At 46.4% G+C, this 17750-nt stretch overlaps 2 protein-coding genes across 2 annotated transcripts in view; one reads left to right on the top strand and one right to left on the bottom strand.

The window, feature by feature from the left end:
* MEGF11 (multiple EGF like domains 11) overlaps window positions 1–7458 on the top strand; it is a 200126-nt gene extending 192668 nt beyond the window's left edge. Inside the window, exon 23 of the mRNA XM_058846658.1 lies at window positions 3221–7458. Coding sequence (XP_058702641.1) covers window positions 3221–3366 — 146 coding nt within the window. The 3' untranslated portion in view covers window positions 3367–7458. The remainder of the gene's footprint in view (window positions 1–3220) is intronic.
* RAB11A (RAB11A, member RAS oncogene family) lies at window positions 175–17706 on the bottom strand. The gene is made up of 5 exons (XM_058846661.1): window positions 17478–17706; window positions 9611–9806; window positions 8497–8690; window positions 7481–7561; window positions 175–1838 (listed from the first exon to the last, which is right to left on the bottom strand). Exons 1-5 carry the CDS (start codon window positions 17515–17517, stop codon window positions 1699–1701), a joined length of 651 nt encoding a protein of 216 aa, XP_058702644.1. The 5' UTR covers window positions 17518–17706; the 3' UTR covers window positions 175–1698.
* Between the last annotated feature and the right edge of the window lie 44 nt (window positions 17707–17750).

Here is a 17750-nt window from a genome sequence, read left to right on the forward strand (position 1 = left end):
AGCCCCAGGAAGCTCAAAGCTGCTCTCAGGGAAGGCAACTGTGCTACACAACCCTTTCAGCTCCTTTTCCAGGGACACTTCCACTTCAGTGTCTTCTCACTGCCTCTTAAGAAGCTCAGAGATAAAACCTTCAGTCAAATCCCAATTCTCCCAAGAAGTGCACCCAACACCACAGTGAGTCGTCCCCTGTAATTCTTTATTAGAATAATGGATGAATATATTTTAAATCAATCTAAAAAAATAATGAATCAAAGTACAGTACATGCATAAAATACAAAGTAATTTACAAACAGATCAAAATAGCATCTTCAGAACTAATATCAGGAGGAGAAATGGAGTAAAAAACAAGAAGTGACCGACTACAGCAATGCCTTCCGTGTGCCTCACACATCATGAGCACCGCGAGACAGAAAGGTTGGGAACAGAACACAGCTGGAAGTGCCGACCACATCTGGATCTTCCAAGTGGGTCATATCAGAGATTGAGAAACGTCCCCTACAATCAATTTTCTCCCTCAGGCATTTACACAACAGAGAGTTCCTTTAAATGCTGTGGGAATGCAGTGGCTGTGGCCCCCAGTGCCAGTGTCAGGCGTGGCTGGGAACAGCACAGAGCGCGTGACGTGCAGTGACAGAAGGCACAGTTCATGTATCCCTGAACAAGCAGATTGGACTGGATTGGTACAGAGCAACAGAGCACAGGAGGAACACATCCAGTCAGAAAACTACTCCAGAGGGTTTTTGTTGAAGAACATACAGCAAACAGCTGGAATAATTTAAAAATACTGGATCAACCAGAACTGAAAACTAAGGCCAGGTAGTGAAAGTTATTCATTCATCAACTCAAGCACTTGAATATATTAATATATGTGGCATGCATTAGTAGATGTGATATGTAACATCCTTCAAGTCTGTGTCTCATGAAAGAAAAAAAAGCATCCTCAAATGCTGATACCACCAGCACTGTGGAGGCCGAGCCTCCAGCAGCACAAAGATGCTGCAAGTTCCAGAGCTGGAGTGACTCTTCCTCAGGGATGCAGCTCCTGCATTCACTTCCTTTCCAAGGGGCTCCTCTGTGGGGTCCCAGCAGCTCTGCCTCACATCAACCTCCTCTGCAGCAGGTGCCAAACCACAGCACCTCACTCACAGGTAGCCAGAACTGCAGCTATCTGCTGAATGTTCACAAGAAATTATCTTTTCTCCCCCATAATATCCTATAAAACTTCACTTGACAATCTAAAGAAGTAGCCAAAAAATTTTAACTTACAATAAAATTGCACTTCAGAGCTTCGCCGAGCTTTAGATGCACAATACAACACCTTAAGACCAGGAAAGATTAACCTGCCCAGAGAGATTTTCCTCGTTAACCTGACAGTAATTATTTTGTGAGGAGCAGGATAACGTCTTCAAGTGCTCTCCAAAGGTGTCAGTGCTCTGACTAGCGGGCATCATGTCAGGAAGGGATCAGTTGAGTTCCAAACAATTTACTGAGCCCAAACCGACAGGTTGGGAAAATACTGCAGCCACATCCACGTAAGAGATTGATAAACACTGAAATCAAAGTGTTTAAGACATGGAGAAACTCATGGAGAAGGAATAAGCAGTAACTAAACACAAGAATGTAACCACAAGAATTACAAATATATTTAAATCTTGGACCTGGGGAATATACACAGCCTTTTAGGAAAGAATGGACAATTTATATATTCTGACAGCACTGCATCTTTGGTTTGTTTTCAGTGGTTGGAGGGACGTGGATGGGAACCACGTTGTTGCTTGGGGACATGTCATTCTCACGTCTGTCAGACATCTGCTTCTGGGAAACAATCCGATAGATCTCTGGAAGAGGAGAAAGAGCTGATCAATATGTGCACACCAGCAAAATGCCATCAAAGAGTTAAACCTGGGGGAAACCAGGCATAGCTTTGGAATTACATATGTAATGCAATGAAGCTTCCACACAAAGTTCAATTGTGGTGTTTTCTAGATGTAGAAAATAAAATATATTTTTGCAACAGAAATTACTTTTTTAACAACTGTTTTACTTCCTTTGAGATAAGAGTCAGTAAATGGAGAGAATTCACAAATCTCCATGCTGTGAATGAGAAAATTATGTGCCCATCCATTCCTTCTGCAGGTCCTTAAGGCTCCAAGGACAGTGGTCACATGTTTGCTGATGTATCCACAAACAGGATTAAAGGGAACCATTCCAGATTTCTCTCCCTGATAGGACTGCAAGGGCAATTTCTTCTTGCTGAGCACACCCATCACATCTATCACCCAAGCAGTGTTAAATCTTCAGAAAGGGTTGATTTGGGCCCCTTCAGCAGCACAGCAATCCTTTACAAGATGTGCTGTATGAAAAATATGGGCTCCAGATGAAGAGATTCTGAACCAAGAGGAGTCAGAGAACATGGGATAAACACCTGCACAGAGAGCCTGCCCCTGTTCCTGGGGCTTGTCACGGCTGATGGTGCTGCACAAAATCTCAGAGCAGCTACAGCAGCACTTCAGCTGCACAGAGAGAGTAAAGCGTGTGTAGCACTTCACCCCCAGAAAGGAAATACAGGACACCAAAAATAGAATGTGGGGAACTCACTTGCAAATTTGAATTTGAAAAACATTAAAAAAAATGAAATAGTAAGCTAAAGCTCAGTTTTACAAAAAGCCCCAGCTCAAGACTGAAGACAGGGACAAACTGTACATTAAAATGGGTTTTTCATATGCAGTCAGGTACAGATCAAGTCATTAAGGCAAACAAACAAGAGCTGGACAGGTTAAAGGATTTTCTGATTTCATCCTTTCTCAAGCTTGATCTTCTTTCCAACCATCTTACACATAAACAGCCTCACAAGTGACACCCATAAAACCAGACCTTTAAAGCCACCTGCAGCCCGGTGTGTGAATGTGCAGACAAGGTTCAGCTTGGCCCCGTGGCAGAGCTCAGCTGAGCTGGAGAAATCTGCTCTGCACCTTCAGGACAAGCTTTGTGCTCAGGGCTGGCAGCCAGTTCACTCCCAGTGCAGAACAATGCCTGTTCCCATCAACAGGAAAAGCCTCTGGCCACCTTTGTTACTGGGAATTCTCCGGTAGCACCTTCAGCAACAGCAATTCTGTTTCACAGAGAATTTCCTGAACAAGTTCACACAAGTCCCTGACATATTACACACTTCCCCCACCCCAGCAGCCAGGACTCACACAGGGTGTCCTCTGTGTGACAGCCTCATCCAACAGCAAACAGCCCCAAAGCCTTAAAAATAATCTTAACAGCACCAGTTCCCTTACTGATAATGAATCTCCTCCTTCTGACTCTGGGAACATCTTCCCATGGTCCTTCCACAACCCCCCCCAGCAGCCCTGCAAGTGAATCCATGTCAACAGTCCCAAATTTGCTGCTCCCTGCTGCTTCTCCCTCCTCTGCAGAGCAAAGCTTGGTGCAGCCACAGCCTAAATGCTAAAAGCTGCCCTTCCCTTGTGAGCTGCACACTCAGCACACAGGGCTGTGCTGCTGTGGCAGGGGAGGGGGAACAGCCCAAACCTGCTCCCACTGGGGCAAAGTGCCCAAGCCTGCACCGGAACTGCTGTGCCCAGAGAGCTCTGGGCTAATGAAGACGTGTCCTTTTTAATGAAGACACAGAATCTGGGCTCTGCTCAGGAGCTGAATGAGACCTTATTAAGGGCACATTCAGCAGAATGCATCACTGCATAATGGGGAACTGTGAGAGACAGGCCTTGCACTGTGAGAGCTGGGAAAAAGTGACACTGCTGCCCAGCAGGAGCTGGGCCAGGCTTTGGCTGCCCAGCCTGCACTGGGCTTCCATTCATTTTCAGGTGTACAGATACAACAAAAGAGGAAATCCCTCAATTTTTTGATGTTAATTCTCTGATGTTGTTTCCTTGGTGATGGGATTCCTTGGAGATGAAAGCACGGCAGAATGCGGTGTGGGAACAGAGACAGCACAGAGCCAGGCAGGGAAGGGAGGCAGACTCCAGTTTACTTTAAGGATGCTTTATCCTGCTGTGAATGTTCAGGGTGACTGGGATCGTAATACCAGTCTCTCTTATTTGCCAGATGATACAAAGCAGCTTTGTGTGCACAACAATCAGCCCTGGCAGACTAGACGTCTTGGAACAGAAGAATTTGGATAGGGACCATTACTCTAAGTAACAGATGGGAAAGGTCCTCAAAACCTCATCTGGAATCCACAGCAGGACAGGAAGCTCACCACATGTTTGATACACCCCCTATAAAAGTTCCCTATCATATGAGAAGAGGAAAGAAGAGCTTTTATCCCTTATTCCACCTGTAGCAACAGATCACAGACTGTGCTAACTCCACTGGATTTGTATTTCCCATGGCCAAAGCCATCCATTCAAAGTGCTTGATCTGAGAATCCAGGTGTGAAAAAGCTTAACAGGGACCCTGCTACACCTCCATCACTGTCCCAGCTTCAGGAGGGCTGGGAAGAAAGGGCTGGGGTTGCTACAGACCTTGGTCACAACACCCTGCTCAGGAGAGATCCCAGCAGCTGGGGGAAAAGCTCTGAGCAGCCTGGGGTGTCTGTGGTGCAGTTCCCAGGACTGCAAATACCAGCAGGGCTGGTGCAGCAGCTTGTCCTGCCCCTTCTGTCAGCCAGCTCTGCTCGCAGCTGCTGGCAACGCCTGCTGGCTTCCCCAGCTTCCTGCTCCCAAGGACAGCCAGCATTCCACCCACAGGCACTGAGCTGGGAGGCAGCCCTGCCAAACACACAGCAGCCAGGATTCTGCGGGGTGACTCCAATAACCACATTCCTCAGATGACTGCCCCCCTCTTGCCTCCAAAGCAAGTCATTAAGAGAAAAAGCCAGCTGTGAAGTGAGCTCCAGAACAGCCCTCCTTAGCGTGCCAGTCACAGCCCAACTGGAGCCGACCTGCTGCTCAGGCACTGTTTACTGCACCTCTATCTGCCCCAAACACGAGCTCCTGTCTGGAGAGAGCACATGCCCACTAAGCACAAGTGTTTCTTCCAGCACAGCTGAACTGACCCCTCCTGAACAAGGATCACAAGGATCCTGTTCACAAACCCAAGAGCTCTTCACTCCAAACACTGCCACAGCAACATGCACGCAACACTGACATCCATGGAAAAGCAACAGCCTCAAGAACCTGTCAGAGCCCACCATGAGCAAGTTTTATCACCTGTTCACCCATTACAGACAGCTCTGCTTACAGACATATTAAACCAGAAAAAAAAAAATCAAACCTCCATGGATTAGAATCCAAACTTCTGGAATAAAAGGTACTGTGGGAAGCATGTGAGGAGAGATAAAGAAAGCCCAGCTTGTGCCTGAGAGGTGAGTGAGGTGCTTCCCATGGCAACAGCAGTGCATCCTTTGAGCATCACATGGCTCTGAAGAAGCTCAGGGCGCACAGGAAACTTCCCACCTCTCCAGTGTCACTTAGAGAACACAATGGGCCAGCAGGAGATGGGAACTTTGAGGTGACCTGTCTACAAGGCTATGACAGCCTGATAGCCACCCCGGGAGGGAATAAACTGCCTGATACACCTGATGTTGTTTTATTAGTGCTGGTGTATCTAAGTTCATTAATTAACCTGCATCTGAGAGCCCTGAGCCCTCCGCAAACAGAAAGTGGGAACAGCAAGGCTGCTTGTTCTACACAACACTCAGCACACCTGGCCAAATCTGACCTCAAAGTTGATGAGTTCCTGAGAGAAGGGCTACCAAGGACATGGGCATAAAGGAAGAAGTCTCAGGTTTTGGCACAGACAAGTAAGCAGTGTCTTTCCTCTGAAAAATCCATGCCCAAATTCATGTGCATTTTTGACAGAAATGCCTTTAGGCATGTGAAGAAAACAGGAAATGCAGCAGGCATCCCAACACCTCTGCATTCAGCATAAGATGACTCTTAGTCATCCACCCTCTGATGGCACTGGCAGTTTGTCATGTTGGGAACAAAAGTGTGAGCTAACAGAACTTCTTTCTTTTTGAAACAAATTTGTGCAATGCTGGAATTACAACCGAGTGACGACACTGAAGTTAAAAGGGAACCACATGGTTCAATTAAAAAGGAGAAAAAGTTCTTTATTCAGCTAACACAAACACACTTTCAGCTGGTATCTGCACAGCAGCACTACTGCTTAGGAACCCAGGGTAAGAACACAGTAGAGTCAGAACTGTCAGAGGCCTCTTACAACTCGGGATCAAACAAGGAACAGATGGACAGAGGCAGCTAATACCCCAGCAGCCTAACACCTCTCTCTGCTGCCAGGCTGTCCATAAAGCATTTCAAACAACTGAAAAAATGCTACAGGATTTGTACTTCTACTACAGTAAATAACGTCCTAGTTCTATCCTCACATGTTCCAGCATGGCTACCAGCACATTTGTGGTGTGTTTTTAAAGGAATGTCTAAATTAGGTGGCAAAGAGGAAAAAAAATCAGAACTAACTAGGTGTCAGTGTCACAGCAACAAAATCTGATTTACAGACAGTTTAGAAGTGGGGCCACTGCTCATACCAAGCACATCACGTAGCCTGGCACATGCTATGCTGGGAAGGAGGGACTTTACATTCAAACTGGAAAACATGTTGGAGGCAGTTGGAGAAAACAAGAGACTGCCTGGCACACCTACAACAGAGACACAGGAAACAGAGGAGTGTCTCAGATGTTTTGAAAACTCAGATTACAGCATTTGCCAAAGCTGGGAATGATGACAGCTCCAAAACCAGAGGCCACGGTGTCCCACTGTGCCCTGGCTGCAGCTGACAGGGTGCACAGAAGTGCAGAAGCCTCGTGACAGGGAGTGATTTCCACACCAATTTGTGAATTCCTACCCCACCTTTACAAGCCAGGGTTAAGTTAAGGTTCCCCAAATTGAGTGTCTCAGCTTTAAGAAGTTTTGCCTACCTAAACAAGGCTTTAAACAAAAAGGAAGTACTTTATCTACAGAGCATAAAAATGCAGCACTGACTGCTGTCACATGTTACACAGGCCAAAAGTCCAGGCAGGACTATTAAATGCAACAACAGCAACTCCTGCAGCTCAGGAGTCACTGTGTCTCAAAGGAAGGATCTCTGCTCTTTCATCCCCTTTTCCTTGGCAACTGCTACGGTCACCATTAAAGATGGAAACAAACTGGACTGACTTCTCCTTGATAAACAATGGCTGTTCTCACTTGATGCCAGCATGAGACAATTCCCTCCTGTGGGCACTCCCTGTAATGGGAGATGGAAACTGAAACACAAACCAGGCTGACAAGAAACCCAGGGCAGATCAAAGTGAACAAGGATTCATTCCTCAGTTCAAGGCCAGCCTTTAAATTGTGACACTTTGAGACTGGACTCCAAATCTTATGGCTAATGAAGAATGATTAAATAGCAACATTTTAAACACTTTGCAGGCAAAGAAATGCCTATTTGCATCATATCTGAGCAGCCTTCTGCCTTTCCCCCTTGAAGCACAAAGCCCTGGATGACTCACCTGTCAGAATAGTCTGGAAAGCTGCTTCCACATTTGTAGAGTCTAAAGCAGACGTCTCAATAAATGACAAACCATTCTTCTCTGTGTGGACAGAAATACTATAATTAGAGAAGAACAGCACATATCTGTTTCCCATCTGGAAAAGCTTCTGTACCAGATAATATTTGTAGTGTTCCTGATGAGACACCCAGGTATCAAAAGAAAGTAAAACAAGTTGTGGGGTTTTCCCCCTTCAGTGATGGGAAAGTGACACCACCCAACATCAACATTAGAATTTACACCCACTCCCAAGCACAGGTATCAGCCCAGTGCTGGCTTACTTTAAGGCACATTTTCCTGCATCACTGAAAGGGATAATCTGTTGTAGTTTCTCTGTGTGAGAAAGTTCCCCAGATTTCCTTCAACCTCATCAAGTTTCTCCACCTCCCACCTGCTAATGTATCACAGCAGCTAATTTAAAAGGAATAGAGCAGCAGGGGGAATGACACTCCTCCAGCTGCAGGCAGGGATCCTCGCGGGATCATAAACTCTGCCAGTGGAGCTACAGCAAACTTTAATATGAGGAACCCAGCTACACTCCTGGATGAAAGAGACAGGTCCTAGAACAAGGCTTATGGAAACTAGAACTACTGTTCACAGATCTTAATTATGTAACAAAAGAGAGCCAGTTTAATGAAAGTATTTGGCCACAGGCACCTGTGTAAGGCTGCAGATCAGCTGGGACAGAGAAGGCAAAGCTACCACCACACAAGAAACTCAAACCTAAAGCCACAGGCACAGCTTCTGCAAGACAAACAGTGCCCAGGCAAGAGAATAAATCTGGTTTAAAATGTCCAAGTGCCTCTGGCTGATTCTTGAAACAACATGAATGTTCTACAAGGTCTCCTTTCTCACTGAATGTGACACGTGACACTGAGGGACATGACCAGCTGCAGGTTTGTTCCTCCTACCCACACACTCCCCAGGCCAGGTGGGCAGATCCCCAGACAGCAGCAGGAAATTCCTGAGTTCCCAACCTGCGAAAGCTCTGGCCTCATCTGTGGGGACGGCTCTGAGGTGGCGCAGGTCGCTCTTGTTGCCCACGAGCATGATGACGATGTTGCTGTCAGCGTGGTCCCGCAGCTCCTTCAGCCACCGCTCCACGTTCTCATACGTGAGGTGCTTGGCGATGTCGTACACCAGCAGTGCCCCCACGGCTCCACGGTAGTACCTGGGGACAGGGGAGGCCAGACAGACACAGTGAGGTTACAGGAGGCCGTGCAATAGTGGGGAACAGCTCTGGCTAGGCCAGCTATGCAAACAATGGCCAGGGCAATTCCCCAGTGCCGTGGGACCGGACACGGGGCAGCGGAGCAGCCAGACGAGGCTACGCCACAGGGCCAGCTCAGAGTCTGGGAGCAAGGCAAAGCCCATGTCTGTGGGGAAAACCTGCATCCCAGACATGAAACTGGGCTCTGTGGGAAGCTGCTGCCACCTTCCACCTCTGAGCAACTCCTGAAAATTCTCCCCCACCCACCACTGTGGGTGCAGCACAGGCACGGCCCAGAGTGATAAGGAGACCGTAGAGTGACTCACTGGGTCATAAAAATGTCAGCATGATCTACTCCCTTTACCAAAGGCCACAGCTCCTTTCGAGTGAGAGCCACAGCAATGCATTCAAAAGGAAACAGGCTGGATTCTCCCACCCCACATTTCCCTCCAGCTCCACTGAAATCCAGCTTTTGCTATGCTGGCTCTTAACAATTAAACAAGCACACAAGTGAGCAATCTTTCCTGGCTGCTGCAGGAAGGTTTCAGTTCTTAGGTTACCACTGATAAAACGACCAGGAACACTGATATTCCTTTATCATTCACTTCCATGGAAATGAGTCTCTCGAAGCTCTTGCATTCTAAACTTGAAATGCCCCCAGTTACGTGTCATGAGAGCACTGCAAAGTAAATCAGTCTGCGCAGGAACACACCAGATCGAGTTTCTGGGCTGAATAATATTTAACCTTCCCACCACCAAAGGTTGTGGCTATTACCCAATAAAACACAAACACTCCTGTTTGCAGTTGGTGAGGAACTGGAAGGGACCAAAATTGCCCTCCTCAGCCAAAGCTTGTCCTCAGCCACCCAGGCTCCACTTACGCTGAGGTTATGGCTCGGTATCGCTCCTGCCCTGCTGTGTCCCAGATCTGAGCCTTTATTGTCTTCCCATCCACCTGGATGCTCCTCGTGGCAAACTCCACTCCAATGGTGCTCTTGCTTTCCAAGTTAAACTCATTGCGAGTGAATCGAGACAGAAGGTTGCTCTTGCCTACTCCAGAGTCTCCAATAAGTACGACTGTAAGACAAAATGGTATCAGACTCCAGATGTAGATGTTGCATTGAAAATCACAGGCAAGAAATATTTCTTTTAAAGAATGAAGCATGAAGGAAAAGAATGGAAACAGCACCATCCTTATCATGGATTTCCTGTCCAAGTCTCAGCATTTCTGGAAAACCAGAGCTGCCACAATCACCAGCATTTTGAACAGATGTTAGACTTGACTTTTATTGGTTATATTTCTGCCTCCTTTGCCCAGCATGGAAGAACATTCCTCTTTTAGGAAGAATATACATGGCTGTCACTGCAAACATTGTCGACCAGTCATATTTCCTTGAACAATACTAGAACTAAAAAACAAACCACAAACCCTACAACCACACAACTGAAATCCACTTTGCTGAAGAAGTCCAAAACACAAGGCAAGCAGCAGACTCTGCTTTCATTTTACACTCCTCATGCCTTTGCAGAAATGAGGTTCCCCACTGGGGCAGAAAAAACTGTGAATGAGAAGGGAACCAAACCAAAGAACCCCCAAGGCAGCATCACCCTGCCAGCCAGTTTGAAATGATTACTGAACCACAGCTCTCTGCCCTTCTGCAGTCCTGACTGCTGCTGTGGATCCTGGACATATCAGGCCAGCGCCTGAAACTGCTCAAAAATGCTGCTAGGGAATTGCTGAGCCTCAGAACTGGATCCACCATTCCCTGGCTCAGCTTGACTCATCTCAGCAGCAGTGCCAAGCAAACTAATTGGAAGGATTCAGCTATGCTTGACAAGAGACTGAAAGAAGGTTTAAAGTCCAGTTCCTGTAGGAAAAACAGCATCACGAGGATTCGTTGCAATATCTTGTAACGCTGAGTTGAAAGGTGCAAGTTTAAGTGTAACTTAAAACTCAGTACCAAGAGGCAGAAGAGAAGATGAATGCATTCACAACCAGAATCACATGAACAGGAGCCTCTTGGGGTGATCCTATGGCCTTGAGGATGGTAAGGCCCCAAAGCAGCAGTGAAGGAAAGGGAAAAAAAAATAAGGTAAAATCTTTGAGAAGAAAGGCCAATAACAAAGTTCAGCACTGAATCAATGCCAGTCCAAGCAAAAAAGTGCACACTCAGGTAGCAAAAAACATTGTGTCTTTGTTTATTTAGGAAAAAACAATTACTTGCTCAGTAACACACATCATTAACTGTTAAGACACCACAACACAGCGTTAAAGATTCTGTGTGGTACAACAAAGCAATGAGTGTACCAAAGACACTCAAGGACACCACCCCCCCTTGGGGTCTAGCAGCAGAAGCACTCCTATCTGCTGCTGCAGCCCTCTACAGCTTCTGCTTAAAAAATGCAGAGCAATTCAGGCAAGATGGGACTTTGCTCTGACTGGAAGGGCAGAACAGCACCTTTTAAACTCCCTCCATAAATGAAAACTGCTGCAAATACTGGCTTCAAGCACGGCCTTGTGCAGAGTACTTCATCAAAATAAACATCTTTGCAGCTGCCCGTGCCAGCTGACTCAGCACACAGCCAGCCAAGCACACGAGTTGCAGAAAGCACCCTCTGTTAACCTCTCCTGTGTAGGAAGATCACAAGGGCAGGTAGGTGGCAAGGCCCGGTGCTGAATGCAAACAGGAGTGCTGAATGCAAACAGGAGCCTGCTTTCCTACGTGCCAGGTCACTGCTGAACAGCTCTGCTGGCACAGAGATGCTACATCCTGATAAACCCAGGGCAGGGGACAGAGCACCACTTGCATCACCACCCCTGGCAAACAGCCACAGCTTTCCTCTGCCACTGGCAAGTCACTTCTTCAACACTGCTTTGGCAGGTTTGGACCATGGCTTTAGATGACATCATGTTTGTATTCACTGGGACACACAACAAGTTCCTAGGAGGGAAAAGTTGACGCTCCCTTTGCACAGCTCAGTCCTGCTATCACCCAGCAGTGGCCTGAAGCTTCTCTAAGCAAGAAAAGCAATCCACATTCACTATTTCCTTTTCCCAACAGGATGCACCGCATACCTGTTAAGTATTCTCTCAAACCTGTTTTTGCAGTTCAGTGCAAAGCCCACCTTTAAGTCATTTAACAATAGAGGGATCTCTTTAATTCTTCTGCCAGGTTTTTTTCCTTACCTTGTCTGAATCCCACACTGCTTATGTTCTGAATGGTTTCCAGCACCAGATAAATGTGTCCCAATTATAAGGGGAAAATAATACCTTCCTCCTTGAAGTCAGCTATTTCCTCTACTTAATTGGGCCACTGCAGCTCCTCTTGAACACGGACACGAGAACAGCTTGGAATGTCAGCAGGCGCCTAAGACTCCTTACACCTTCTGCATTTCTGCCAGTCTGGGCAAGTATCACTCTTTAAATAAAATTATAAACTGAAACAGTTTTAACAGCCACTCAGATTGTGTTATTAATTTCAGTTTTGCTTTCCTTATCAAGCCACCATATTCTGACATTTTATACTACGCAGTGCTCCCATGTGTTACATTCTTAGCATAGAAATGCAGTAGGAATGACCCTGGATGGCCAAATCCCATACTAAACACCCCAAGCAAACAGTTTCTGGGAGGGAAATGACGTTATCTAGGCCATGATAAAGCTAATTGTTCCTGCACATTGTCCCTTCCATTGGGCTTTTCTTCCAGAAACTCACTCCTAATGGTTAGAAATTGCCTTCTGATTTTCAGAAGGAATTAGTGGTCAGCTGACTGAGGTGTCCATGTGCCAGCATTCTCCATTAGCTTATTAGTGTCTTCTCCCAGTGGTGTTTAGGCTGGGGTATTTACAGAAAGCAATCTCATCTTGTCTGGGCTTTGTTGTATTTGCTAAATACAAAAACTTGTCAAATGCTTCCATATAAACACATTATTCATTTCCCCAAACACCTTCCCCACAAGTTTTTCAGTTTCTTTTCAGCACAATCAGAACTGCACACCTCATTCTAAGCTAGATCACCCTGTGATGCAGACAAGAATTTTAGTATTTCCATCTTTGCTAGGCACACCTGGAGCTGGAATTATTTCTCCTGACCACTTCACCTTGACGACTCAGTCTGCCTGTCATCAGGCCTAATTGCTCAGCTTTATTTTACCAGAGACCAAGTCCTCAGGGATAAACCCTTACATCCCAAATCCCAGCTCATCTGGAGGATCACAGTCCTCACCAGCACACAGCTCTTTCAGTACCACACTCCCACTTCCCCTGTCCCACCCAACTTGCATCATCCACAAATTCCTTTTCTACATCAGCACTGGAAGGAGGAAGGTCTGGAGGAAACATTTTAACAAGTTCAGCCATAAGACCCAGTCCTGAGATGAATCAATAACCAGCTGTGGAGCAGCACCTCCCTCACAGGAGCAGCACCTAAAGAAGTTGCACAACCAAGGAAAATTGTACTGGCACATCTGGAAGTCATGGAAATGATCTCCCAGCCCCAAGTGACTGGTTTAGTGGTGGCACAGTTCAATACTTGCAACCACGTCCTTTCAATCAATGCATTTGACTTTCCATAGCATTTACTACCCTAAACATTTAAGACAAGCATACAAGCATTCAGTGGAGAGAGAAAAATAAAGGAGCATGAATTCCACAGTACTGTATAAATTTCAGTCTGTAATTCCAGATTTATTTCTGTAGAAGACCAAAATAAGAATTCAATTTCCTAAGCTGCATGAGAAGCAATTTAGAGAACTATGTCAAGAAAGGGTTATTAATTTTTCACCAACATTCCAGCTCGCTCACACAATTTTTATTTCTGGAAAACCTCTTAGATTAAATTTTCAGAAAATATTTTAATTATCTCATTAAATATAATATCGGTTGGAAAATAGAGTCCAGCAGCACTAGCTTGCGTTGTCTGTGGCAAAAGTTATTGCACAAGTTGCATATTACAGGATCTAGGACAAGCACACCAGCACAAGGAAATCACCATGTCTAAAACCTGTCTCTGCACTGAGCTCTGCTATTAAGAGACATATCAATAAAAAATTTGGACATGTCTTCATGACCCGTAGAAGAACCTGCTGATGAATCCCTCTCCCTGCCTACCTCAGCTGCAGTTTGAAGGGCATGTGAAAAAAATGTCTTGATCCTTCACGTCATAGCTGGTCATAAACCCAACATGGTCATGACTTATTTTAATCTCTCTCCTCAGCTGTGCCCCATTTCACTCACCCTTTTTCTGTCACAAAGAGAACTGGCACCCCAGAGGCCTTTGGGACAGGGATTACCTGTCCATACAACAAATGAAATCAATGAAACCTCCCAACACCTCTGCAGTAAATGGCTGCACCAGCAGGTTTGCTGCAGAACCAAAGTGCCTCCACATCTGAGGCAGGGAAAGCCAAGGGCTTCTACCACTGTCAAACCAATAGATGTCATGCAACCACACATTTATCTAAACACACAAGTAAAAATGTGTCTTCTAAACCCCAAACCAGCAAGCTGGTTCAGTTTCAGAGCGTTTCCTCAATATCAAAGGGAGAAGTTGGAGAAATGAACATGATGCAAAGGAGAAGGCTGAAACTGGAGTTTTTCCTAGCACTAAGTTGAATGTCACCACAAGTCAGGTGCATGACATGAGTCTGCCCCACATCCAGTCCCAGATGGTCAAGGTGCAGACATAATCTTCCTGAGCTTTGTCCATAGAAAACATCTTCTGCAAGTGGGGGTTCCTCATCTATTGCAAGCACATTGATCAAAAAGAACAAAAGGTTCCTGTACTAAAGCCAGGCTTAATTTATTAAGTAATAAAGTCATATCTTTAGATCATCATTGTATTTTTCCTCCTACTGAAATTATAGAAAGATTTCTATGAACTGGACTTCACAGGCTTTGTGTTTCCTCAGGGGTCACTCTGGTAACAGCAGGCACCGCTCCCATCCAGACCCTGAAAGTATGGAAGAATACAAAGACTGGAAGAAGAATTTAACAGAAATTGTTTTTTCCAAGCTAGGCTTGGTCTTTCCTATATGCTGAAGAGTTGCAACATAGTCAGGAGAAGTGTATTTTGTAACAGGTCCTGGATGTTACTGTAGAGCAGCACAGGTGGGCTCAGCTTACAGCCAGCAGCAGAGTCAGCCAGATTTCAACACACAGCTGCTGTCAGGGGCTGACAGGACAAAACCAGAGGTCTCACAAACAGAAACGTGGCAGTTCAGGCCAGAAGCAGTAAAAGACAGCCAGACTAGAGAACATCACACAATTGTTTTAGCCAGCTCAAACTCTGAACTCAGTCCCACCAACCTACCCATACAGTCCCTTCATAAAGCCAGAAATGTTCATGCTGGATGAAGTGTCCTGACAAACCAACACCCAGAGGCTGACTCCAAATAACTGATGTCCAAAAACAATCATGTGTATCACAACAAACAGGCTACTCTCTGTCCTAGCCAGCCCCTGCATCTTCAAATAAGCAATGCCTTCAGACTTGCCACTATAACCATCACACATGCCTCAAACAAGATTTTTTTTGTTTCTATGAATTCATGCAGGCTTCCAAATCCATTTATAATATGCATGGCAATGCACCACTCCCAAATTTGCATACACACCTGAGGGACTTTGTCCTTTTGCTTTCACCTGCTGCCCAATAAAAGAAGCATTACAGATATCCAGAGAAATTATGACAAACAGGAGATACTTTTGCTATTTGCCCTTATTGCTCACTGTTTAAATTTTGATCAAGCTGTACATCAGTTCTGTATAAAGACTATGAATCCATTAGGTCTCTTTTCTGATTATTTTGATGCCTTTCTCCATCTTTTTAATTCTACAACATCCTTTTCAAAATGGATATGCTCTCATGCCTACATTCCACCTCAGTTCCCAAGATGTTCATGTCTCAAATTCAAACACTGACTTAACGTTGTCATCAAGTTCCTATTTCCTTTTCCAAAAGATTTACCTACCCCTTGCCTTTTTGACCAGTGCCCAGCAAGGAGGCATTCAGTTCAGAGAACTACTTGCAATAATTTCCAGATCATTCCAGAGTGGAGACAGCTTGTTCAGAACCACCATCACCTCTGGGAAGTTACAAAAGTTTCCATGATTTTATTACTCTGCATTTTTGTGTTATTTCAGCTGCCACATCAATCCCAGTAAAGTGACATTGCATCAACTTCCTGCAGTCCCCTTTAGCCTGGAAAAACCCAAATCATTTATCTTCACAACAGCATTCCCTCCACTCTCAACAGTTTCTATAAACCAAGCAAAACAGAAAAAGCTTTATCAAAGGCAATCAATTAAATCACCTTTGCACTTCTCCCCATAACTGGATCCCAACTTATTTTTTCCCAACTATAAAAGGAAGCAGGCCAAATGAAAGATAGCAGCTGTCCCAACAAGGTCTGTGTCACTGATATTCCCAGGATTTCACAGCTAAAACATTAATTACAAGCCCACTGCCAGAACTGCATGAACAAGGGTAATTCAAAGGCGTTGATAACCTGCACACAAATACCTACAGTAACATTGCCTGATGCCATTAAACCAGTGGTCAGCAAGGTCCTTGCCAGTGCTGCCAGCTGAGAAAAGAGCCCCTTCTGGAACTTCCTGATTTGATTTCCATAGCTGGACAGATGACTGATTCATAGATAGAAATAATGCCACTTTCCACACACAATTGGATAAAATAGCCAGCCACAAAAATAATGTAATTCCTCAAAGTTTTTACAGGAGCTTAAGGGTACAGGAAAAAATATCAGTGTTTACTTTCACGATGATAAGCACAAGGTCTCTCACCATTACAACAAAACAAACAATGCTCTTGCTCCTAAACTCAAATTTACAATACCACATCACAATAAACAACTACTTTTTTATACTACTTTGCTTGCTTTTTCAGTGGGATTAAAGAAACTGCACAGCGAACTTTCAAAACATCAGCACTTTTGTACACATTTCCCAGCGGGCTGCACGAACCTGTCCAGCAGGCTGGTGTTTTACTCTGCAGGGAGTGAAAATTGAATATTTAACCACCACCTGGAACGTTTTAACCCAACTTGCCACTGTATCGCAGGCTGGAGGGGCTTCAGCCGCAGAAAACAAGGTATTGCTCCCTTCCCTGTGGGAGCCAGGACAGATGAAGGCCAGGCTGGACAGGGCTTGCAGCAGCCTGGGACAGTGGAAGGTGTCCCTGCAAGGGGTGGAATGCGGTTATCTTTAAGGTCCCTTCCCAATCAAACCATTCCATGATTCCATGCGGATTTTATGATCGCTGGGTGTGGAACAGCAGGGATATTCCACTCCTAGCCAAGGCCTCTGAGCACAGAAAGCAGCAAGTCGTATTACTTGATTAAATTAGTGCATCATCTACCACTGCTGAGTATATCTCACCACTCTAAACCTCTATTTAACAGCTGGACAGGATTCTTATCAACCTTGGCGAGTCCTTATCAGCCCTGGGCATCCTTCCTGGCGATCTCTGCTCGCCACCCCGCAGACCGGCCGCCGCCTCAGCCTGTGCCCGGGGCAGCCTCGGACGGGCGCCGACACCAAATCCCCGCTGCCAAACCCTGTCCGAAGCTGACATTTTGGGGTGAGGGAGGGACACCCGAGCGGGGCCCGGCGATGCCCGGAGCGCTCCCCCCGTCCGCCGGGCCCCGCGTCAGGGAGCGGGAGCGGCCCCGGCCCCGCCCGCGGGCCCCGCTGCTCTCCCGCCGCCCGCCGGGCCCTGCCCGCCTCACCTTTGAAGAGATAATCGTACTCGTCGTCGCGGGTGCCCATGGCTGGTGGCGGAGGAGCGGGACCGGGAGCGGAGCGGAGCGGGGCCGGACCCTCCCTGCAGCCGCCGCAGCTCTTCCGCCCTCCGCGCTCCGCCCGCCCGCCCACAGGCGCTTCCGGGGCAGCGGCGCCGCCGCACGACCGCGCCTGGGGCAGCGCCGCGGCCGCGCCCTCAGGGGGGTCAGAGCGAGCGGGGGTCCCGCCCGGCCCCCGAGCAGCGACACCTCCCCGGCACC

This window comes from Poecile atricapillus, chromosome 11, assembly GCF_030490865.1.
Source record: "Poecile atricapillus isolate bPoeAtr1 chromosome 11, bPoeAtr1.hap1, whole genome shotgun sequence".
NCBI lineage: Eukaryota > Metazoa > Chordata > Aves > Passeriformes > Paridae > Poecile > Poecile atricapillus.